At 47.5% G+C, this 24,377-nt stretch overlaps 1 protein-coding gene across 5 annotated transcripts in view; it reads left to right on the forward strand.

Moving 5' to 3' along the window:
- The window catches only part of LOC138299206 (butyrophilin subfamily 1 member A1-like), a 944,067-nt gene that overhangs the window by 455,546 nt on the left and 464,144 nt on the right, over nt 1-24,377 (forward strand). For 4 of the 5 annotated variants that reach the window (XM_069237321.1, XM_069237322.1, XM_069237323.1 and 1 more), the window contains one exon: nt 23,434-23,712. The exons of the other annotated variant lie outside the window; for it this stretch is intronic. In XM_069237321.1, the coding sequence (XP_069093422.1) occupies nt 23,434-23,712 (279 nt within the window). The remainder of the gene's footprint in view (nt 1-23,433; nt 23,713-24,377) is intronic. 5 annotated transcript variants of the gene reach the window in all.

The raw sequence follows: 24,377 nt of genomic DNA on the forward strand, positions 1-24,377 counted from the left end.
TGTGGACGCGAGCGCTTCTCCTGTAGTGTGTTAACTGATAGTCTAAGCGCTGTTACATCAACATTACATCATGTTATTGATATCAACGTACAGGGTGATTATAATACAAGCCATGTAAAGATTAGCTAGATTCGGTGCGAAAGTGGCACCCATAGCCACCCCTTTGGTCTAGAAATAGAATTTATTATCAAACATAAAATAGTTTTTTCCCATGGCAATTTTCAACATGACCACCAGAAACCATGTAGGTACTTGTGCCGGTCGGTCCCGGGGATCAAGTATTTTGGATAGAATAGTGAGTGCTTGTGCCTGGGGGATATTAGTGTATAATGATTGTATGTCCATGGTGACAAGGATTTCTGTTTCTGTCGAGAAATTAAGTCCTTCGTATAACATGATAACATGCATACTGTCTCTGGTGTATGCCTCCGTGAGGGGTACAAATGGTTTGCTAAAATAATCTAAGTATTTGCATAGGGGTTCCAAAATGGACCCGCAACCCGAGACAATTGGTATGCCAGGAGGATTCGTCAAATGTTTGTGTATCTTGGGCAAGGTATAAACCAATCAGAGGGCCCCATCGCCCGGTGTTGGCGATGCGGCTGTCGGACCACGTAGGAGGGGTTCCCCTTCTGGTCCACACGGCCGTGGTGCAGTGTCATGAGGCCGTTCCATGACGTAACGGCAAAACACGTGTAGACGCGAGCACTTCTCCTGTTGCGTGTAAACTGATAGAAGCAAAACCCGTGTGGACGCGAGCGCTTCTCCTGTAGTGTGTTAACTGATAGTCTAAGCGCCGTTAGGGGGCGAGGGAGTCCTACAAAGCGTGGCATGGTGTGAACAACAAGTGGACCCTCACTCAAACATGAGGGAGGTGGGGGAGAATGAGCTTTCACGAAGTTATCAATATGCATGCAAACGAACTGTGTTATTGGTTAATGCAATTGATTTCAACATGTATGTGAACTGCTACAACATGGTATATTGTACTATTATCATGTGCCAAACATCAACATTACATCATGTTATTGATATCAACGTACAGGGTGATTATAATACAAGCCATTTTTTTAATAATACAAGCAATTTTTTAATATAAGCAATTTTTTGTGTAGGCCAATGGAGTAGGTTATATAATAAACGGCCTTGCCATATCAGTGAGAGGTGTGGTGTTGCCTCATTAAACCTAGATCACCCAAATTAAATCTATGTATCTATGTATCCCGAGAGGGGTACAAATTTATACATGAGCCAATCCAGATATCTGGGTAGGGGTGTCATCTATTAATATAGTGTCAGTCTCATGGGTCTGCTATCTACAAGAAACTTACAGAGCAGAGTGTCGCCAATCCTCTGTAGAGTTCAGTCCCTTTCTGATGGTGTCACATTTTTCGATCCAAAACAGTTCCCGTTTGGATAGGATGTGTTTCTCGTCTCCACCCCTTGGTCCCAAGGAGATTTGCTCAACCACTTGCCATTTCATCTCTTCACATGTGTGTCGTGCTGTATCATAATGTTCTACCAGTGGAGCGCCAGTTTTTTTGCATTTAATTCTGCTTTTATGCTGGAGAATCCTGCACTTGACTTTTTGCGTAGTTTGACCTATATAGAGTAGACCACAGGGACACCAGATAGCGTAAATAACGTCCTGCGTATTGCAATTGGTAAACTTGGCCAGTGTGAGTGTATAATTATTGTGACTGAAGTCAGTGGTATTAAAGGTTGTTTTACAGGCTGCGCAGTTACTGCATTTGTAATGACCAACCACTGCCGGTAGCCCCCATAGTGTGTTTGCATTTATTTTGGGTGCCTGGGGCAGGAATGCGCTCGTAAAGCTACCTTTCAAATTTCTGCCTTTCTTGAATGAAAACAAGGGCGCCTCTTGTGTGTGTAAGTGGTCCTTAATTAATGGCCAGTATTGTAGGATTATCTTTCGCATGTTATTGCTGGCAGGGTTAAATGTAGTGACACAGGCAAGTCTATAGTTTTCTACTCTAGCCTGCTTGGGTTCCAGAAGGGTCTCCCTATGGTTGAACCAAGAGCGCTTCCTAGCCCTTTTTACCAATCTCTTGGGGTAACCCCTGTCTATCAATCTGTTGATTAGAAAGTCAGATTTTCTGAAGAAATCTATTTTATTCATGCAATTTCTCCGGATTCTGAGGAACTGCCCGAAGGGGAGATTATCTCTAAGGCCTCTCGGGTGATGGCTTGTGTAGTGCAAGAGTGTATTCTTGTCAGTAGGTTTGCGGTATAGAGTCACATAAAGTTTTTCATTTTCCACTCCCAACTTTAAGTCAAGAAACGGGATACTTATTTTGCTGGATTCCATTGTGAAATGGATGTCTCTGGATTGTCCGTTTAACCATATGTGAAAATCTCTCAGTTGAGTCGCAGAGCCCTGCCAAATTAGAAGAACATCATCGATGTATCTAGACCATTTTCTCAAATGGCCTAGAAACGGGTTAGCTTGGCTGAAAACGTGTTGTGTTTCATACTCGGCCATGTAAAGATTAGCTAGATTCGGTGCGAAAGTGGCACCCATAGCCACCCCCTTGGTCTAGAAATAGAATTTATTATCAAACATAAAATAGTTTTTTCCCATGGCAATTTTCAACATGACCACCAGAAACCATGTAGGTACTTGTGCCGGTTGGTCCCGGGTATCAAGTATTTTGGATAGAATAGTGAGTGCTTGTGCCTGGGGGATATTAGTGTATAATGATTGTATGTCCATGGTGACAAGGATTTCTGTTTCTGTCGAGAAATTAAGTCCTTCGTAAAACATGATAACATGCATACTGTCTCTGGTGTATGCCTCCGTGAGGGGTACAAATGGTTTGCTAAAATAATCTAAGTATTTGCATAGTGGTTCCAAAATGGACCCGCAACCCGAGACAATTGGTATGCCAGGAGGATTCGTCAAATGTTTGTGTATCTTGGGCAAGGTATAAATCACCGGAATACGTGAATCTCTCTTGTTAAGGAATTGGTATTCCTTTTAGTGATGAAGCCCAAATCCAAACCTTTGGTTGTTAATTCTAATATTTCTAAGCTCAGTTGTTTAGTGGGATCAATCGTACATTCTTTGTAGCAATCTTGGTCACTAAGTTGTCTGAGTATTTCTGATGGATACAACTACCTGTGGATTCCTCACCTCATGAATACTCCCATGGCGCCAGCATTCGACGGAAATCTTCTTACTAGTCTCTGCACGTCGACGAGGACGTCACTGTCTCGCACGCGACGCCGTCTGACGTCATACAGGCAATAAGAGGTCCTCGACGACGTGCAGACGTCAGTTCCCTTTTTTCCGTGCATTCGAAACGTTTATCTTCGAGGGAGCAACTGTTACTCTTGCGGTTACAGTGTATATCTTGCTGCGTACTCTTTCTCTGTGGAAATAATGTCGCAGAGAAAGTCTGGATTTAAGCCTTGTCGTGAGTGTGGAGGCAAGATGTCGGTGACGGATCCTCATTCCGATTGCCTTTGGTGTTTGAGCTCCGACCACGACGTCTCGACTTGTGATTCATGTCAGCACATGAATCCGAAGGCCCTTAAAGAACGCGAGGCGAAGCTGTTTATGGCCAAGTCAAAGGAGAAGCATCACAAGAAAAAGTCTTCTCCAAGACATCGGCGTCATCGAGACTCCCGGCGCCGTAGAGAATCTCGGCGTCATTCAAGGGAGGCTCGTTCCAGGTCTCCGGATCGGCGCCGAAGGACATGGGAGGTCAGCCCCACGGTGACGCCGCATCCTTCGACGCCGTTGCCCTCTCCGGCGTCTCCAACTTCGCCTGGACAGGCGTCGGTGATTGAGGTGGAGCCTCAAGTGTTTTCTCCGGCGCAGACGCCGAGGCCGGCGTCGGGGTCGCCTCCGAGTCAGGCACCCCAGTATCCGGCTTTTCCCACCCCTGGAGCCGATAGTTCCGCATTCTTGAATGCGATGTATGCCATCTTCCAACAGATGGCTCCAGGGGGTGCTCCGGCTGGGCCTTTGGCCTTTTCTTTGGGTGATCCTGCGCCTCTTCGGCCGGCACCCTTTATGCCCTTTCTCCCGTTTGGGAACGTGGGCTCGGCGCCAGTGTCGGCGCCGGTGGCCGCTCCGGTGGCTTCGGAGGGATTGGCCCCAGGGATTTCCATCCCGTCGACGTCGAGATTTCGGCCTGTGACTCCGGTGGGTCCATCCGTTTCAACTGCTCCTCAGTCGGCGCCGAAGTTACCTGTGGCGCCGGATGCGGCGTCGGTGGCTTCGGAAGATCGGCGCCGATCTCCGACTTCGGCGGAGGTATTGTCGACTCCGCGGATTGAGCAACGACTGCATTCAAGGAGGCGTGCTCTCCGGGTACTAGAAGAGCAGGAGTACCAACGAGCCCTAGAGGAAGGAGAGCTAGAGGACTCGGGTGATGGGCTGCGTGGACTGGAGTCGGCCAGTGGGCTGGACACTTCCCCTGAGTGGGACCTTTCGTCCCCGGGGGAATATACCGAGGAAGCTGCTTCCTTTCATACAGTGGTACGGAAGGCAGCTAGTTTTTTGGACCTGCCTTTGCCGGTGGTGGAGGCGAAACAAAACCTTTTGACAGAGGTGTTGCATCCGGCCTCAGCCGCGGCGGAGCCTCTATTACCTTTTAATGACGCTCTGCTGGATCCGGTTTTAGAGGTGTGGAAGAAGCCGGCATCTTCCCCAGCAGTTCACAGAGCCGTGGCCAGGAGGTATCGGACGGCTCCAACTGATCCTGGTTTCCTATCTAGGCACCCTACGCCGGAGAGCTTGGTTGTGCAGGCCTCCTGTTCGTCCAAGTCAGCGCCTGGTTCTTTTCCGACGGTGCCTGGGGACAGAGATTCAAAAAAGCTGGAGGCGCAGTCGAAGAAGATTTTTTCGTCCTGCAGTCTGGCATTAAAAGCCACCAATGCAACCTGTATCCTGGGGAGGTATATTCATGCTCTGATGGATGACATCTCCTCTTCGTTTACAGAGCTTCCTCAGGGTCTTTTGGATCTTGTCTCTGATGCCCAGGCTGCTGCGACCCAAATTATCCAGACGGGACTGGATACCACCGACTCGGTAGCCAGAGCAATGGGCACAACTGTGGTGGAAAGGAGACAGGCCTGGCTCCGTAACTCGGGCTTTTCGGCAGATGTACAGTCCACATTGTTGGATCTCCCGTTTGATGGGGACAAACTGTTTGGGGCTAAGGCTGATTCGGCCTTGGAACGGTTTAAGGAGAGCAGGGCCACGGCTAAGTCGTTGGGACTCCAAGCTCCTTCTTCCACGGCCTCTTCCAGATTCTTCAGGAGGTTTCGTGGATTTGGGCGTGGCTCTTCCTCCTCTTCCTTTCGGGGAAGATATCAGCAACCTGCCTCTTCCCATCCCTATAGATCTTTTAGGGGGAGGGGTAGGGTCCGCACCAGGGGAGCTTCTCAGCAGCACTCTGCCTCTTCCTCATCCTCTGGCGGGGTGCAGCAGGGGAAGCAGCCTTAGGCTTCCACCATTTCCCACTCACTCCTCTCCTGTAGGGGGAAGATTACAGCATTTTCTCCCCAAATGGGAGACTGTTACGTCGGACACTTGGGTTCTCAGTGTTGTGGGAAAAGGCTACACCCTTCCCTTTCGGGAGTTTCCGCCCCTCATCCCGCCCCGCCCTTCGTATTGTTCACAAGAACACCTCCTGTTGCTAGAACAGGAGGTAGAAGTCCTCCTTTTAAAGGGCGCGGTGGAGTTGGTCCCGGAGCAGGAAAGGGGTCAAGGAGTTTACTCAAGGTATTTCCTGATTCCCAAGAAGGATGGTCGTTTGAGACCAATTCTGGACCTGAGGATCTTGAATTGGTTCCTCAAGCAGGAAAAGTTCAAGATGCTGACCCTAGCACAGGTGCTTTTGGCGTTGAACATGGAAGACTGGATGGTGTCTGTCGACTTGCAGGATGCTTACTTTCATATCCCGATACTCAAGTCACACAGGAAGTATCTCCGGTTTGTGGTGGGATCGCAACACTACCAGTTTGCGGTCCTTCCGTTTGGTCTTACTTCAGCACCTCGAGTCTTCACGAAGGTGATGTCGGTGGTTGCAGCAGAGCTCAGAAGGAAGGGGATAGCAGTATTCCCTTACTTGGACGATTGGTTGATCAAAGCCAAGTCCCCGGAGCTTGTGTTGCGTCATCTGCAGTCAACAACCCAGTTGTTGTTCGACCTGGGCTTTTCGGTGAACGAGCCCAAATCTCACCTAGAGCCCTCTCAGCGCCTCCTGTTCATAGGGGCAGTACTGGATACAACATTGGGTCGGGCCTTTCCTCCGCCTCAGCGGATTCAAGATATTCAGGATTTGGTTCCAATGTTTCGAAATGGAGCGGTAGTTCCAGTCCTCAAGGTCCTTCGTCTGCTCGGTCTTTTTGCCTCCTGCATTCTGTTGGTCACGCATGCTCGCTGGCACATGAGGGCTCTTCAGTGGTGCCTCCGAAGGCAGTGGTCTCAACACAGAGGGGATCTAGAGAGTACTGTCAAGATCTCCAGAGATGCTGCTGTGGATTTGAAGTGGTGGATTGCAAGCAACAATCTTTCACAAGGAAAGCCGTTCCAGCAGTCGCCACCAGTGGCCACAGTCATAACGGATGCTTCCACTCTAGGGTGGGGAGCTCATCTGGGGGATCTGGAGATCAAAGGTCTTTGGTCTCCAGAGGAACAGATTTTTCACATCAATCTGTTAGAGTTACGGGCTGTACGTCTGGCTCTCAAGGCCTTCCTCCCTTCCCTTCGTGGTCAGTCGGTACAGGTCCTAACGGACAATACTACCACGATGTGGTACATAAACAAGCAGGGAGGAGTGGGGTCGTACCTTCTCTGCAGAGAAGCTCTTCGACTATGGTCCTGGGCAAAGGACCATCGGATTTGCTTGATAGCAAACCATCTGGCCGGAGTTTTGAACGTGCGTGCGGACAGTCTCAGTCGCCACTTCTCGGCAGACCACGAGTGGCGTCTCCATCCAGATCAAGTCCGTTTAATCTTCCAGAAGTGGGGGTTTCCTCGGGTAGATCTGTTCGCCACTCGAGAGAACGCGCATTGTCCGTTGTTCTGCAGCCTTCAGTATCCAATGCAGGAAGCGTTGGGGGACGCGTTTCAAATGACCTGGTGCGGCCAGTTGCTTTACGCGTTTCCTCCCATACCCTTGATTCCTCGAGTATTGAGGAAGATTCGCCAAGACCGGGCTCTAGTAATCTTAATAGCTCCGGATTGGCCAAGGAGGGTGTGGTACTCCGACCTTCTCCAACTCTCAACGTGCCCGCCGCTCCGTCTCCCTTTCAGGGCAGACCTCCTCTCACAGTCGCAGGGGCAGGTTCTACACCCCAACCTCCAGAGTCTGCACCTACATGCCTGGAGATTGAACGGGGCAACCTGAGTTCCTTCTCTCTCCCGCCTGAGGTAGTGGATGTTATATTAGCGGCCAGGCGACACTCCACTAAATCTATCTACGCTAATAGGTGGTCTAAATTTGTTGCGTGGTGTGGAGAGAGGCAGATTGATCCTTTACATGCTCATCTATCGGACGTTTTGTCTTTTGCTCTATCTCTGGCGCAGAAAGGTTGTGCAGTGGCTACCATTAAAGGTTATTTATCGGCCTTGTCAGCCTTCATATGTCTTCCAGACCAACCATCTTTATTTAAATCCCCTATTGTTATCAGATTCTTGAAAGGTCTTCTAAATCAATATCCTCCAAAGCCATTCGTTATGCCGCAATGGGATTTGTCCTTAGTCCTGACTTTCCTTATGGGGTCCCCTTTTGAACCTATGCATTCTTGCCCCTTGAGGTATTTGGTTTTAAAAACAGTCTTCCTGATAGCTATAACATCAGCAAGGAGAGTGAGTGAGTTGCAGGCCTTATCAGTAAAACCCCCTTATACAACTTTTTATGGGGATAAGGTGGTGTTGAGGACCAAGGCTGCTTTCCTCCCGAAGGTTGTTTCACCCTTCCATTTGTCTCAGGCAATTACTTTGTCCACGTTCTATCCTCCGCCTCATCCTTCCAAAGAGGAAGAAAGACTGCACCGTCTGGACCCGAAGAGAGCGTTGAGCTTCTTTATCGATAGAACAAAGGATTTCAGGCTGGAGGATCAGCTGTTTATTGGATACGTGGGCAAGAGGAGAGGAAAGGCAGTCCACAAGAGAACACTATCCAGGTGGGTTGTTCTTTGCATTAAAATATGTTACTCTTTGGCAAAGAAGGATCCTCCTGAGGGCATTAGAGCTCATTCCACCAGAGCTAAGTCGGCCACTTCGGCCTTAGCCAGAGGTGTTCCTGTGGTCGACATCTGCAAGGCCGCAACTTGGTCGTCCCTTCACACTTTTGCAAAACATTACTGTTTAGATTCTGAGGTTAGAAGGGACGGCCATTTTGCACGGTCAGTGCTGCAGGATTTCTTGGTTTGACCATTTAGGCACCCACCGCCGGGCGTGGTACTGCTTTGGGACTCTATTCATGAGGTGAGGAATCCACAGGTAGTTGTATCCATCAGAAGAACGAGTTACTTACCTTTGGTAACGACTTTTCTGGTGGATACATTAGCTACCTGTGGATTCCTCACGGTCCCACCCCCCTCCCCGTTGCCTTTATGGTCTTGCCAAGTAATCCTTGAGTGCGCTCCTCTTGGTCTTTGAGGGTGCAATAGATGTATATATAATATATTTATATATATATATATGTATATGTGTATATATCTTTATGTATATACTTGGTATGTGTATATATTTTAAAAGAGAGAGTTTTATATATATATATATATATGTACATAAAAAGATTTACAGTTATTCATACAATGTGGTGTATTTTTACAATATAATGGATGTTGCCTTGCTCTTTCATTGCATTGCCTGGTTGTTCTCATGCACGTAAAAAATGATTGGTACTGACGTCTGCACGTCGTCGAGGACCTCTTATTGCCTGTATGACGTCAGACGGCGTCGCGTGCGAGACAGTGACGTCCTCGTCGACGTGCAGAGACTAGTAAGAAGATTTCCGTCGAATGCTGGCGCCATGGGAGTATTCATGAGGTGAGGAATCCACAGGTAGCTAATGTATCCACCAGAAAAGTCGTTACCGAAGGTAAGTAACTCGTTCTTCTTGCTTGTAACTGTCTATGTCCTGTAGTACTATACCCCCCCCCCCTTTGTCTGCTGCCTTAATTACCACATCTCGTTGTTGTTTAAGGTCTTGAAGGGCTATGCTTTCCTCATATGATAGGTTAAATTTGACGTGGGTTTGTCCTTTGCTCAGGATGTCCACATCCTTGAGTACCATCTTATCGAAAGTGAGGATTTCAACCGGTATGGCGGTTGAAGGAGGGGTAAAGGAGGAGGGTGGTCTAAAGTCAGTGGTGCTTCGGGGGCCTTGTATGGGGCTGTCTTTGTAGAAATTACTTAGGCGTATGCGCCTGAAAAATCTCTGTAACTCAATTTTGGTTTTCAAAGAAATCAGGTTGAGTCGTCGGCACGAATGATAAACCCTTGTTGAGGACTTTGAGATCCAGGGGTGTCAAGGGGTGGCATGACAGATTAAAAATGGGGGCAGTATCTACAGATGTCTTTCTAACCCCTGTGTACAATATTTCTATCAGTAACGACTAAATCAGATAGAGAACAAACCGATGGGGGGACGGCAGTGGGTCCTGCTACCATGAGTATTGCTGTCGTCTGGTCTGGCGTTCTCCGTGGGGTTCTTGAAAATGGACACATCCTCTGCTCCTTCCCCTGCCCCTCCCCCTTCTCCCTCTCTGCCTGTTCTCCTCTCCGCGGCCACTCCCTAAAAAAAGGCTCTGGGGGTTGATGTTGAAAGTATGTCGAACTGGTGCCTGCTTGTTCACTGTCTGAGCTGTCTGACGCCGAGGTGTCGGAGAAGGTATAATACCTCCTATAGCCGCCCCTTCCTCTGTTTACAAATTTACCAGTGTGGTCCTGTTTATAATAATCCTCGTCTAGGTATGGGTATGTGTAGGCTTTATCATACTTTGCAATATCCTTGGCTAGTTTATCAAGTTTTTTCTTTTGAGTTATGTAAGTGAATTCTTTAGCAGTTTTCTCTAGGTCTTCTAGTGCTTGGCATGTATTAGTCAGTGCTGTATCATCCAGTATTTCTCTTACTAGATCGGCTATTTCTTTTTCCAATTTATTTAAATGCTCCAAAGCTGTGTCGATACCTAACACTATCCAGTGTCTAGAACATTGATTAGCCACGAAGCTGAAATTTGTTCTATATTTAGGGTCCTCTATGAATATTGCAGGTTCATTCCTGACTTGTAGACCCACCGGTATGACATTGGAGCGTAGGTACTCCTTCATTCCCTTCTGGGTGAGTGGTCACGGGCAACTCGGTGGGGAACAAATGGGTGGGCGGTGATGGTATGGGGGTGGCGGAAGATGACACAGTAGGTGTCGGCCCACTAGGGTCCGCCACCGCCAGGGAGCCCCCATTGGAGAAGGTATCAGAGTCACTACCTCCAGTGGTAGTTGCCTCCCCGTGGTACTCCCCTCTCCCTCCAACCCACTGGTCCCTTTGGCGTTGGATGACTCTGCCTCCGAGGATCTGTGGGCCGGTGCATCCCCACTCACCGGTGCCTCAGCTCCCTCGCCAGATGATGCTGATGTACACCAACAACACAAGAGAACAGAGATGGGGAGAAAAAACAGGAGAGACACTTGTAAATAGCTGAATGGAGTGAACAAAGTGGTTCATACATACACCCACCCAGAAGACCCTCCAACAAGCAGCACCTTCCACTATACCCATGGCTATGCCCCTGCTTCACAGCCATTCCCTATACAACTTAAGGACCCGACATGTAGGAGACCGACCAAAACACCACTACTGCCCACGGGGGCCATCATGTAGATGGACATCAGTCAGAGTCCCTGCAACTAAGCAGCATAAACCCGAATGCACACACAGACATCCATTGAGGGTCAAATATATAGTATGTATACTCACCCCCTTGTGACTGCTGTGGAGCCTTCAAGCGCCCATCCAGGTCTGGGTACGCCACCGCCGTTGGGAGTACTTCCCCAGCTGGGCCTCGCAGATTTTTCGCGCCCAGCGCCGCAGGTCCTCCCACCTCTTCCTGCAGTGGGTGCTCCACCGGTTGTAGACCCCCAGGGTCCACACCTCCTTGGCGATGACATGCCAAAGTTCCCTCTTCTGGTGTGCGCTTACCTAAAAGGGACACACAGAAATGTAACACAGAGGTCAGGCACTTGGCAAACATATACAGCTGGCTATACGTCCACCATGGGACGGACAGTCCAAACGGACTAACAGCACATAGACATGAAGCATGTCAGGAACCCCGGCCCATCCAGGGTCAGAGATGCACACATATATGCTGCCAACACCATTGATTACACACAACCATGGCCCACAATCCCCCTACTCACCTGTACCTCTGGCCGTCCGTAAAGCTTGGCGTACAGGGGCAGGACCCCATCCATGAGTCTCTCCAATTCCTCTTGGGTGAAGGTCGGGGCCCTTTCCCCTGCAACACGTGCCACTTCCATGACCAGAGGCAAGACACAGCAGTGCACTCAGTGGAGTAACTGCTTGCACGAGATCAGGGAGTCAAGTGAAGTTGGGGTGACAGCTTCGCCTACGCACTGTGGCGGTGTGCACCGTCACCACCGGCGGCGATCATGATACACTAGGATTCCCCATTGACATCCATGTTAACTAATGATTTTGCGCACAGCTGTAAACACCACCTTACGCTGTTACGTCAACCGCTAGCGGTATGAGGTAACTTCCACAGCGACAGTTCTGGATTACAGGTGGCAGACATTTTGGCAATAACTATGCATTTATAAAACTGCCATCTGCACAATGCAGGCCCTACTGTTCCCCAAACACACATAGGCATGTGACTATTAACATTACCTCACCTGACAAGCCCTGATCTATCATTGTGGTCAAGTTGATGTTATGTCATACACATTATGCATTTGTGTCGCTACAATCAAGTCAGCAGTGCTCAATGACTGACAATGTGTGCCCATGTATGTGTGTTCCTCACACGTGTTTCCAACTCCTCCTAGGTACCGACCCTTGTGGCGAGAAAGGGCCCCATCAGTGTACAGACCACTTGTGGATTTGCGGACTGTGGTGGAGTGTAACATCATTATCATTTACCGACTCACCCGTGCAACTATTCTTGAACTTTGTACTTTACTGGATCCTGTACTGACTCCGGCAAACCGTAATCAGCATGCCATCCCTACTGAAGTACAGGTGCTTTTTGCACTCCATTTCCTGGCCACGGGCTCATTTCAAGTGACAGTGGGCATGGGTGCTGTTTTTTCACAGCCAATGTTTAGCATTATACTGACAAGATTCCTGAATGCATTTGTACGACACCTGCAGTCCTATGTGAGGTTTCCCCAAAGTACTGACCTTCCTGCCATCAAGTCGGACATCTATTCCTTTGCCAACATACCCCATGTGATAGGTGCCATCGATGGCACCCACATACCTATAATCCTCCCAAGAGTAAGTGAACAGGTGTACAGAAACCGGAAAAACTTTCACTCCATGAACATTCAATTGGTGTGTACTGCAGACCAGTACATCCCACATGTGAATGCCATGTTCCCTGGTTCAGTCCATGATTCATTTGTGCTGAGGAACAGTAGTGTGCCACACAAGATGGAGCAACTACAAGAGGACAGAGGGTGGATCATAGGTAGGTGTTTCTGTCACTTATTGCCACCTAGCAGACAGCCAGGCTGTCCGCCTCTGAGGCTTGTCAATCAAAGTTAAATTTTGCACCTTTTTTTAGGTGATTCTGGCTATCCCAACTTGCGTTGGCTCCTGACACCAGTGAGGAATCCTGGACCAGATGCAGAGAGGAATTACAATGAGGCCCATGGATATACTAGGAGTGTGAGAGAGCACACAATTGGTCTCCTGAAAGCTAGATTTCGTTGTCCACATATCTCTGGTGGTTCCCTGGCCTATGAGCCTGAAAAGGTGTGTAGAATAGTGGTGGCCTGCTGCATTCTGCACAACGTGGCTGTGAGAAATTCTATCCCCTCTTGGAGGTGGAGGGTGCTGTATATCCAGACCAGCTTCCTCAGAGAGGGGACGAGAGTGATGGTGATGATGAGGAAGGGGAAGATGTAAATTCCGGGACCCAACTGATACAACTCTACTTCCAGTAACTCTGTGGGACTAATGGCTGAGATTGGTGTCTGTGCATCATACTGTCAGTGTGCCTTGTCATTTAGTGGGGGTTGAAATGTACTAATTGCCACTGTGTCCAGGTCTGCCTAGGACAGGATACAATTTAGTGTTTCTAAGTGGTTAATTTCAAGCTACGCAAGTACAAATAAAGTAGTTATCAACCAGTTGTATCCATACTTCACTTTGTTCACACATTATGACAGGGGACATTGTTACAGGTGTGAAATGTGTTTTATTTGGTGCAGGGATTAAATCGTGCAGATTACTGTGATGGCAGTGGGTCAATGGTGGTTATCCTAAATGCCAACATGGTGGCAGCATTGTTGTCAGTATTGGTAGGTTCATCAATGCTTACATGAGTTCTTAATTATTGTTAGCACTGTTTGGTGGTTGATTGAGTGGGATAGTTGGTGGACAGTTTTTAGCAGAGTCACTTCTGTGAGGGGGCCTTGTTCTTGGCAGGTGTTCCATTCCCATATTGTGGCCTAAGGGTCCATTTGGGCACCTGTTGTTGGGTCTGTAGGGGATGAGATGGGGGTCCCCTGTTTTTTCTCAGAGGGTAGTTTGTGTGAAGTTGCTGCTGATGCTCTTATTGTCCGGTCTGTCTCCTGTGTTGTAGTGCGGGCTTCCTGTACTGTGTGGGCCTCAGGCTGTGTTTGAGCAAGCTGCTGCAGCGTACCTGCTATGCTGGCCATTGTGGTGTTGTGCAGTTTCTACTGCTCCATGGCCTCTTGGTGGTGTGCTTGCTGCATCCTCTGTCTCTGCTCCAGGGTGTATACTATCTGGGCCAATCTGTCATGGGTATGGTAGTAGGCCCCCAGGACCTCAGAGATCACATCCTGGGCTGCAGCATCCATCCTGTGGCCTCCCCCCTGTGCCAGTGATGCCCTCCTACTGGGCCTAGCCCGCTGTGCCTGTGTCCCCTGCACATGTCTGGCAGTACCACCTGTACTGGGGCTATTGTCTTCCTGCCTGTTGGTAGGGGGTGACTGTGGCCTCTGTACCTGTGTTCCACCAGTCTGTGGCCTGGATACACAGGTGTGGGGATGGTTGCCCTGGGCTGATGTTGTTCCCTGGATGTTTGGGGTGTCAGTGGTATCCTGGGTGTGGCTGCTGGATGGTGACAGTCCAGGACTGTGTGAGGGGCCAGCTTGCTCATCAGTGTCCAGGGTTCCATCACCAGTGTCCTGTGAGGTGCCTCTGTCTCCCTGGGGGGCACTGCCACTCCTTGTCCTGTCCGTCAGTGTGGTCTGGGTGGTGGTGCCTGTTGGGGGAAATGGACATGTCTGTTACATTAGCATGGTCAGTTGGGGTGCAGAGGCCTGGGCGGGTTTGTGCAGCTTACACACTTTGGGCATGCAGGAGGCTTTAGTGGGGTTAACATTGCTTTTAGCTTAGTATGTGGAGGTGCATTGTGGTGTTATAGGCCATTGTGTTTCCTTGCAGGGGTGGGTGGCTGTGCAGAGGGGGAGTGATGTGGGCCTGTTAGTGGGTTTGTGGGCTTACAGGGGTGGTAGATTCAGTGCCTGTGGGCTGGGTGGGGTGTTGGTCCTGGTGGGTATTGGAGGGGTGGGGTGGGGTGGTGCATGCATTACAGGTGTGATGGATATGGGGTAATTGTAGATGACTTACCCGAGTCCAATCCTCCAGTGAGTCCAGTGAGGCCCTCAGGGTGAAGGATGGCCAGTACCTTTTCCTCCCAGTCAGTGTAGTCGGGTGGTGTTGGTGGAGGTCCTCCCCCAGTCTTCTGGACTTCAATGTGGTGCCTCAATGCCATGGCCCTGACCGTCCCCCGCAGGTCGTTCCATCTCTTGCGGACGTCGTCCCTGGTCCGTGGATGGTGTCCCACTGCATTGACCCTGTTGACAATGGTCTGCCATAGCTCAGTCTTCCTGGGGATGGGTGTGTGCTGCACCTGAGCCCCAAATAGTTGTGGCTCAACCTTCAGGATCTCATCCACCATGGTCCTTAGCTCCCTATCTGTGCAGCATGGGTATTTGGGGGGTGCCATGGTGAGTGTTGTGAATGGTGTCTGGGGTGGAATCTCGGTGAGGGTGCTCTTCTGTGGTTGGGTGTAGGTGTCGTGGATCTGTGGCGTTCGGTGTCTGCTTCTGGTGATCTCTGTCTTTGTTGGCCTTTCATTGCAAAGGATTGTGGGGTGTGTCTGTGAGTGTTTTATGGTGTTGTGGATGTGTGTCAGGTGTGTGGGTTTCTAACTTATCCAATGTGTGCACTTCTTTCTGTTGGGTCCACTTGCCGCCCGTGGCGGTCTGCACTGCCAATGGTCTTTCGGCTTCCACTGACCGCCAACGTGATTTGTGCATCATCATTTGGAGGGTGGGATGTGGGTGTGCTTGGCGGTGGCGGGGTGGGAGGTCCAGCATTTCCGCCAACAGGGTCCTGGCGGAGACTGGTGGACTGGTGGTTTTTGTCGGAATCAGATTATTGATTCATTTTATGGCAGGTTTCTGTTCACCGCCAATGGCGGTCAGTGGTGTTTACCTCTGTGTTCATAATGACCGCCTATGTTTACCTTGTATTGGACAGGTGTGGTACTACAGCTCTCAATGTTGGGGTCCTGTGTAGGAATGTCGGTAACCGTGGCACATCTGACAACAGCCTAAATTGGAACTCTATCCTGCAAAACTGACCGGTGGAATTCATTAATGAGGTTAGGTACCTCTGTATCACACCAACGTGTTCTACTGCTACTCCCATCTGACGATATTGCCCTAGACCTGCTTTAAAGCCATTCCTGCCGTATATAGCGAGGGAAGCATACATGTGTTCTTCATTAGTGACATACTCAGTGAATTGCTTTTATGAGATGAGACCAGCATTAACATTTGTCATGTTAGGGACCTTGTGTGTAGCTTCGTGCCCCCACAGTTCTGCACTCTTGTACTGACATTCTGTGACCAGTGACATGGATAGACACATCACAATTACACAGTGTAGTAGATGGATCACAATACACAAAGACATGCTGATTGTGTAGTAGGTGTTTACTCACAAGTGTTGTAGTACCAAATTTACAATGTCCAGGTCAGTGACCCCATTTGTGAAATCCATACAAGTGTGACACAACACAAGTCTAGGGTTGAGGGACATATCATGGGACATGGTTGGGAGAAGTGTTGTTAAGTGAGGAGGAACAACATTTGCCAATTGGTGAGTGAGAGACAATGACAGTCCATAGCAGACAGGTCAACAGTGTGTGGGTGAAGAATGCACATATCCACCTGTGCTAACACTGGCAGGATCTCAAGCACAGGATAAAGGAGAACACTGCCCATGTGGCATGGGCTGATGTTACCGGGAACTCCTGCGAGTGAAGCTGATCTGTTCCACATCTTCATCCTCCGATGTGTGTATTGTTTCCTCTGCCCTTGATGGTGGTGGTGGGGAGGTAGAGGGGGCCACACATCTGTTGTTGAAGATGTGGAATCCCAATTCCCAGCAGCTGCCATTTGAGGTACAACATATGGCATTACTGCAGCAAGGAGGAGCTGCTGATTTTACAGGATAGCAGCAACATCCCTGTGGTAGGCAACCATGCCTGCTCTGAGGGAGGCCACTTCACTCTGCATGGAATCCAGCTTGTTCTCAATCACGTTGCTGCCAGTTTGGGAGGGCAGTTGTTGTGGCCTCTCCCTCATGGCAGCAGCTATGTCCCTCAGACACTGCTGTTCTCCATGCAGTGGGAAGTGTGTGGCTCATTTGGCTGCTATATGTTCATTGGCCGTAACGAGACACATGGGCAATCCCTCTAGGTTGGCTGCCACAGTCTCCATCCCCACCCACACCTGCTTGGCCAGCTCCTGCTGGACTCTTACCATTGTCCTCTCAAAGCTGGTCCCTGGGTCCTTGGAGTCCTCAGCTGTGTGGGTTCTAGCAGGTTGCACTATTGGGGGGGTTGGATGGGGCATCTGGGATGGTTGCTACATTATTTGTCCTCCTTGCAACTGGAGGTGGTGTCTGGAGGGATACCAGGAATTCTTGGAGGGTCTCTTGGCTGATGGTTGTCAGCTGGTCATCCAGGTCATCGGGGTACTCCAGGACAGGCAGATCAGCAGGAAAGCCCTCATCCTCTGCAATGAATATATACATAGGACCACAGCACACAGGCGCATGTAGAGTTAGTGACGTACAAAAAAGTAGAATTAGGTGATACACATATGATATAGTCCTATAGTAAGCATAGCCAACACGTGTTTTGTCACACAGTGACTTTTTCAAGGCTGTAAAGAATATAATATATACACATATTAGCTTTATATTGGAAAGAAGGAACGGCATATTTAAGAGCCATAGTTTGTATATGTGAGAAATACAGACATGACAGTGCGAGTGGAAAGTAATTGGAAGAGAGAAGGGTATGGTGCTACTTGACCAAAATATAAGTTAAGCATATAGAAACAAACCTTATTGCGCAAGAGAGTGGAGTGGTAGGTGACACATAACAAAAGAAGACACAGTATAATTAAAAAAGGACCCGACCATCAAGTTAGTTCCAGAAAGTGTGGTGTAAAAGTAAGTCCAAGAAGTGAGAGCAGAGCCATAAAGAAAGAAAAGTGTACATGTGAGGTACAAGAGAGTACAGCAGGCATGCAGAAGCTGGAAAAATCTATTTGAATCACGTACCAATATTGTCCCTGAGAATCCAAGAGTCAACCAGATGAAACGATGTAAGATCTCATGCAGAAGGAATGTAAGGAAAGAGAGCCCAAAAACAGAAGAAAAACACAAAAGGGGGGTAAAGTAAGTAGACGTTAGTGAAAAGAGTATATACAGGGCAACGACAAGGGCCGAGGGATCGCAAAAAAGTACCTGTGAGTGAGTCCTAGTAAACAGTATATCAGATATGGGCTTCCGGTGTCCCAAGAAGATAGTGTCAAAATAAAACTAGAGTAGCAACACCTTATGTTCACGAAGAATCCAGGTGAACCATGGTAAGTTCTGTAGAGAATATAATTTGAAAGAAGAGTGGAGTAACAGACTCTGAAATAAGGGTAAAGACAAGTCAGTAAGAGTCATTGGGAGAGCAAAGGTGTTTAAATAAACTATGAAGAGAAACAATGGTAAGGAAGGGGCTGTTAGGTACCAAGTAGAAACTAGTTCCCCACGTCTAAAAAGTGAGGGCAAGCCCTTAATAAAGATTTACCAGAATTAAAACAGTAACAGGAATAAGTCTGAGTAAAAAAAGTTAGTATGAAATAATGAGAAACATTGTGAACTAGAAGGCAAGAGCTGAGTAACGGCCTGCTTTTGTGCCCGAGGACTAAAATGTTAGGTTAAATTCGTGCAGTACATGAGCCAGTAAGTTAAAAAAGAGCTGCAATCAGTCTTTTGATCCAATTAAACATCTCTCTGGAACACTAAGAAGAGGACTATACTACTCATTATCATATGTATATCACCTAATTCTACTTTTTTGTACCTCACTAACTCTACATGCGCCTGTGTGCTGTGGTCATATGTATATATTTATCTACTGTGTATACCATTATACACTCTATTTGTGCCTATAGGTAGTAGGGCACTAGACCACTTGCACCATTGCTCGATCTAATTATTCACTTAACTTGGACACTTTTGTGGAGGTGCATTAACGATTACCAATACTACCGTTATCATCCTCTGCAATGACATGGTGTAAAATCAATCTTTCAATGTTGTGGTAATTGACGTGTCACGTCACTGACTTGCTATTGGTGGCTCATTGTCAACTTACTTCCAAAACATTGTTCCTGTACATCATGGTTGCAGTCTATCAGTCGTTTGCCCCACCTGAGTGTCACGCATTGGGAAGCTCAGGTGGCGCAATTGGCTGTGTCATATTTACTAGGTGTGATGTAAATCCTTTTGGTGGCTTGACACCATCTTGTTATTTTGGACCCTTCCTATGCATTCATTTGCATGGTAGGGCCTTGCAATGGGTGTTGCAATGGTCAAGCAACGCACTTTGCAATATGCCTCTGTCCCAGTTTTAGATGTTTCACATACACCAGGGCGGTACTGATACCTTACATCACTGCAGGGATGGCTTACTAAGACACTATGCTGTTGTTTCCTTTGATTGCTCCTCATGTTGATGTATGTGTGGTACATTGCACATCACACATGGACCTAGCAGATTTCAGTTTCTGTCTGTGCTGGAAGGTGTTCCTTCCTACACAACTATGATCTCCCCCTCAATGCAGCCATCCTTGCACTATGATTTAAGAGATGCAGCATTGTGGTAGTGCAGCTAATTTGACACAGGCACAAGGGTGGACCCAGGGATGGCAAGCACTGGTATCATTTGTTACTGTGTACATCATTTTCTACGTGACATTGCCTGATGCAAAAAAATTGATGGACATAGCCAGCTGACTAATGTTTAACTTAGGTCAGGGCCTCAAACTAGTTTGGTGGTGATTTTCCAGGTAGTTATACTGGTGCATACATGGACCCTCATAACAAGTCCGGTAGTCATGTGACCACCTGACTGCCATTGTCAATATGACCACCGCCAACAGCACAGGTGGTAGTGGTACATGTTGTCCATGGGGAATGCCCTATGGACCAATAGCCTGGCACTGGCTGGTTGGCGCAGTTTACAGGCAGGCAATGCCACCTGTCTTGTGACACCAGACCAGTATTACGATCAGCGCTACCCTCCAGGTATGTTCCCACTTTCCCACCAGCCTTTGCATGGCAGTGAAACCCCCATGCAAAGGTTGGTGGTGATGTGGTATATTGTGCCCCTGCACAGCCCATGCACCTGGCATGGGCCGTGCCTGGTGGCTGCTTGCCCAGCCCCTTTCTGCTTTCCACTGCCTGATTTTCAGAGCTAAGAGCAGTGTGTGCTGTCACACCCAATGCACCCCAAGACTGGAACATCCATCTTCAATGTAGTGATAACTGCCGCAGAGAGCTACCATAAGGATACAGGTTTCCACTCGCCATCCCAGCACATTACTCATACTGCCAACCGCAAAGGGTACACTGCACTAGCAGTCTTACCAACACCAGACTTACCCATGCACCATCCCCCACCCGTCAGCGTGATATTGTACACCATTATTTTCACAAACATACAGCATGTGTTGTATTTGTGAGGTTATTTACCCATTCCTATGTGTCTCACATGGTTGTGTCAGAGTAGTTGTGGGGTCAGCCTGTATTTGATATGACCTACAGATTGCAATCTGTAGTACATATGTTCTCTAGTGGCACAGTTCTGATCAGGGTTACAATGTGTGGCTCCACACTACACCAGTTTAGTTACACTGGGTAGTGGCATGTTTCCTGTGATACAGGACCCCCTGGTATGCCCCCAGCACCTGCCTAGGTTACTTTTCCCTGCACCCAGAGAGACATCCTTACTGCATGATGAAGTAGGGGCTGCCTTATGAGGATGTGTTGTTTATGTGCAGGGTGGTGGTGCTTCCAGCACATTTCTAGGCACTGTTGGGAAGGGTTTCAATGTATTGTGTGCTGTAAGATGCAGCACACATGTTTTGGCAATGAGACAAGGCAGTTGCAAGGTATTTCTGCAAGGGACACCACCATGACGTAACCCCAGGAATAGTATTGACTGACTTCCTAGTCTCTGATGTCTTGATCCTGTTGGTAGGGTTTGTTTGACTATATGCAAGGGTTGTTGTGATGACACAACCAGAGGCACAGTCATTAGACATGCCTTCCATTCTATGTGATGCATATGTACATGTAGATATTTAGCCCTGGTGATTTACATATGTCCAGGTTGTGTATGTGTTGTGGTGCATGGCACTACCAAGGAGTATGTACATATGTTGCTTATGTTTGAATAGTGCAACTTGATTCATGTGCAATGTGTCCCACTGCGCTACTTTGACATGCATTGAGTGTGTCCTATGTGCCTCCCCCTTCTTGCACTTGACAATTGTACATGTATGTCCCCCATGCAGCTTACCCTGCATTTGTTGTGTGTCCAGGCTGTCCCATCCTGCGATTCCAATTACTAGTTGCTCCGGGATGACCATTGCAACCATCTCCATCTCGTCCAGGTCCTCTTGTGGTGCTGGACTTCCACCTTCAGTTTGCAGTGCTGCCTTCCTGTTCCTGGCCATTTTTTCCTTTGTCCTTCGCTTGCAATCATGCCAGTATTTTTTGCATTCAGTTATAGTTCTCCTCAGTTCTGCCACACTGTTGATCTTGTCAACTATCTGCTGCCAGATTGCCTCTCTCCTGCCAATTGGCAATTTGGAGGTGGCGAAGAGTTGATGTTGGTGCTCCGTCACCTCTCTTACAAGTATTTCATGCTCCTCCGCACTAAAACGACACTTGCGCTTTTTCTTCTTCCTCCCCTGGGACTAGTGTGTGTCCTCCTGGCTGGGTCCTGGTTGAATGGGGTATCCCTGGAGCTTCTCCCGGCTTTCTTCGTCCATTTTGCCTCTCCTTTGCAGCATTTTCTGCATCATGGTCTGAAGTTGACGCTAATGTGGTAAAAATTGGTGCATATCCGTTTTGCAACATATTTATGTGCCGCAAAACAGGTTAGAGTCATTTTTGCGGCGTTATCGTCATTTTGACTTACAAGGCGTAAAAAATGTTGACTCTGACCAGTTTTTAGCACTGTTGTGCATCATGATATAAATATGACGCTCATGTGGCGTTAAGAAATGGCGCTAGCCAGTGCTAAGCTTTTTGACACAAAACTGCTTAATTTAAATTCAGTGTGAGAGCATTACACGTTTGTATATAAAATTATTATAAAGAATAACTTTTAAATCATGGCATTACATAAACATTACTTCAAACTAATGATTTAATATAGCATATAAACATTATAACTATTGTGCACATTCACTCTTCAGTTAAGCATTTTGGTTGCACGTTATACATAGGAAATAACCACCTCTTCATTTTCTCTTCTCGAGGGGCATAATGGCTCAGCCAAGTTATACTCTGTCAGTTATTAGTAATAATTAGGAACACTCCCTGAGGGAAGCAGATTTATTGATATCAAACTGCTATAAAGAATGACCATCTATTGTGAAAGTTTGAAAATAAAACCCTGGAGCCAATTAGAGTTTGTAGGTTATCTTTTTTCCCATATTAACTTTCGACCTCATTTTACCAGAAGGTCAATTTCTCAAAATCGAGGATTCTGGTTTTATTTAACTGAAGATATGTAAACTGTTTTTCCCTTGTTATTGAAAGACCTTTGGCTCGACAGTGGTTTCGTGCACGAAAAATAGAAAATATTGTTGAAAAACCCCAGTAATGAGTATTGGAAACCTAGGTCACATTACACCTCAAATGAAATAAGAAGTTCAGGGAATACAACAAAAGGGCGAAGTGCAGTTCTAGGGCTTGGGACTAAAACGTATGACAAGTTTTAGAATGGAACTTGATAAAAGAGGGGGTTTGTTTAATTTGTGAAAAATCCCCATCTAAAGTGGTACGTAATCGAATGCACAAAAGGCAGGAGTGTAGCTTGGTCAGTAAGATTTGGGGGTATGAGCATCAGATTTTCCCAACCACCGCGCTGGTATATGTAGTGTCCTGCTGGACACATTCTAGTGGTCCACCGGCCATTCAGCTGAGGGCTGGCTTTACACACACACACCCCACACCCATCCAACACAGACATTACCAGAGAGGTGACCCTGCCAATAAAAAGGGCCGGCGCACGTGCCCGGGGTCAATTACTAGAATCATGCCACTGTGTCTGTGCCACCTCATTTACTAGCATGAGGGCCTAGGGCCCCCAACATTACAGTATATAATGTAAAAATACATTATACGGGGGCAGGGCGCATGAGAGAGGTTGATGGGCAGTGTAAAGGGCGAGCCAGGCAGGTTGAGAGGGGTATAAAGTGAGGGAAAACACCAACATTTTGTAAACACCAACATTTTTTAAGACTTTCAAAACAGAGTAAGGGATATGTGTGTGCGTTTTGTCTGTGTGTGTGTAAAGATTGTAATGAAATCCGACAGAGACCTACCCAAACCCGACTGGAAGCACCTGCACCCAAGTATTTACCAGAAAAGACATTTATTAGGGGGTCTAACACCCCAAACACTCCCCCTGAAGGTACGCCACTGACAACAGGAAATTATGATGTCATTACCCAGAATGCATATTTGCCAATGAACAGCAATCCCCTTTGAGCACTCATTCCCAGTCTTCTGCCGCTCACTACATAAGTACAAAGTTCACAGCTAACCTTCCACATGTCTGTTGATTCATTTCCAGCTCTGGGGTCCAAGCCGCACATCTATCTGGAAGACATACAAAAAGAAGGAATCAAAATTGTTTGTGAATCTTCAGGATGGTATCCTGAGCCAGATGCAAAGTGGAAAGATGGCAATGGAAATAACATATCCTCGTCCACTGAAGAGAAAGCTGTGGATGGGAGCCTCCATTTTCACGTTAAGGCAACTTATGTATTCAGTGGACATCCTAGCACCTTGACCTGCTACATTAGAAACCACATGCTGAGTCAATGGAAGGAGTCAACACTCCACATAAGAGGTGAGAATCTGACCAAAGTACATGTGTTGTGAAAGCACGGAATGTTTATATTTTATTATCTATGTAGGAGCAGTAGCAACCGTAACACTTCAACCAGAAATATTTGTTTGAGTAAGAATAATAGTACATATCTGTGATGTACGTGTGGTTAACCGTGAGCTACAGAGATTTGCAAAATACGTTTGGGCTTTATTGCCTGAACATTATTAGCAAAGACCGACATTCACTCTACAAATGCATATTTTACTTTTAAAATCTCTTTGTGTGAACATTACCTATTTACTCAATAAATCAATAAGTGGGAGAGAAAGAATCATAAAGGGGTTCACTCAGGCTCCTAATGCAATCCTAGAAAATCAAAGGGGAGTGAGACCACACCATTCTAGAATCCAGTGTCTTATAAACAACATTTTTGGAGACCCTCACCCAAAGTTTCAATCAACGGTGTATATGATATCCACTGATACACCTTTAGTAGATTATATCATCATCAGGTCTCCTACCTGTGATTGGTTTAGTCCAGGTATATTAAGACCGTCCAGTTGAAGCATATAACTCATACATATTAAGAAAATGTACCATCAATCAACACTTTGAAAGTAGTGCGTATGGACAAAAACTAGAGACACAAGAATATGTACCATCATTGTTTTGGCATACTCACC

The sequence above is a fragment of the Pleurodeles waltl genome, chromosome 6 (genome assembly GCF_031143425.1).
Source record: "Pleurodeles waltl isolate 20211129_DDA chromosome 6, aPleWal1.hap1.20221129, whole genome shotgun sequence".
Classification (NCBI taxonomy): Eukaryota; Metazoa; Chordata; class Amphibia; order Caudata; family Salamandridae; genus Pleurodeles; species Pleurodeles waltl.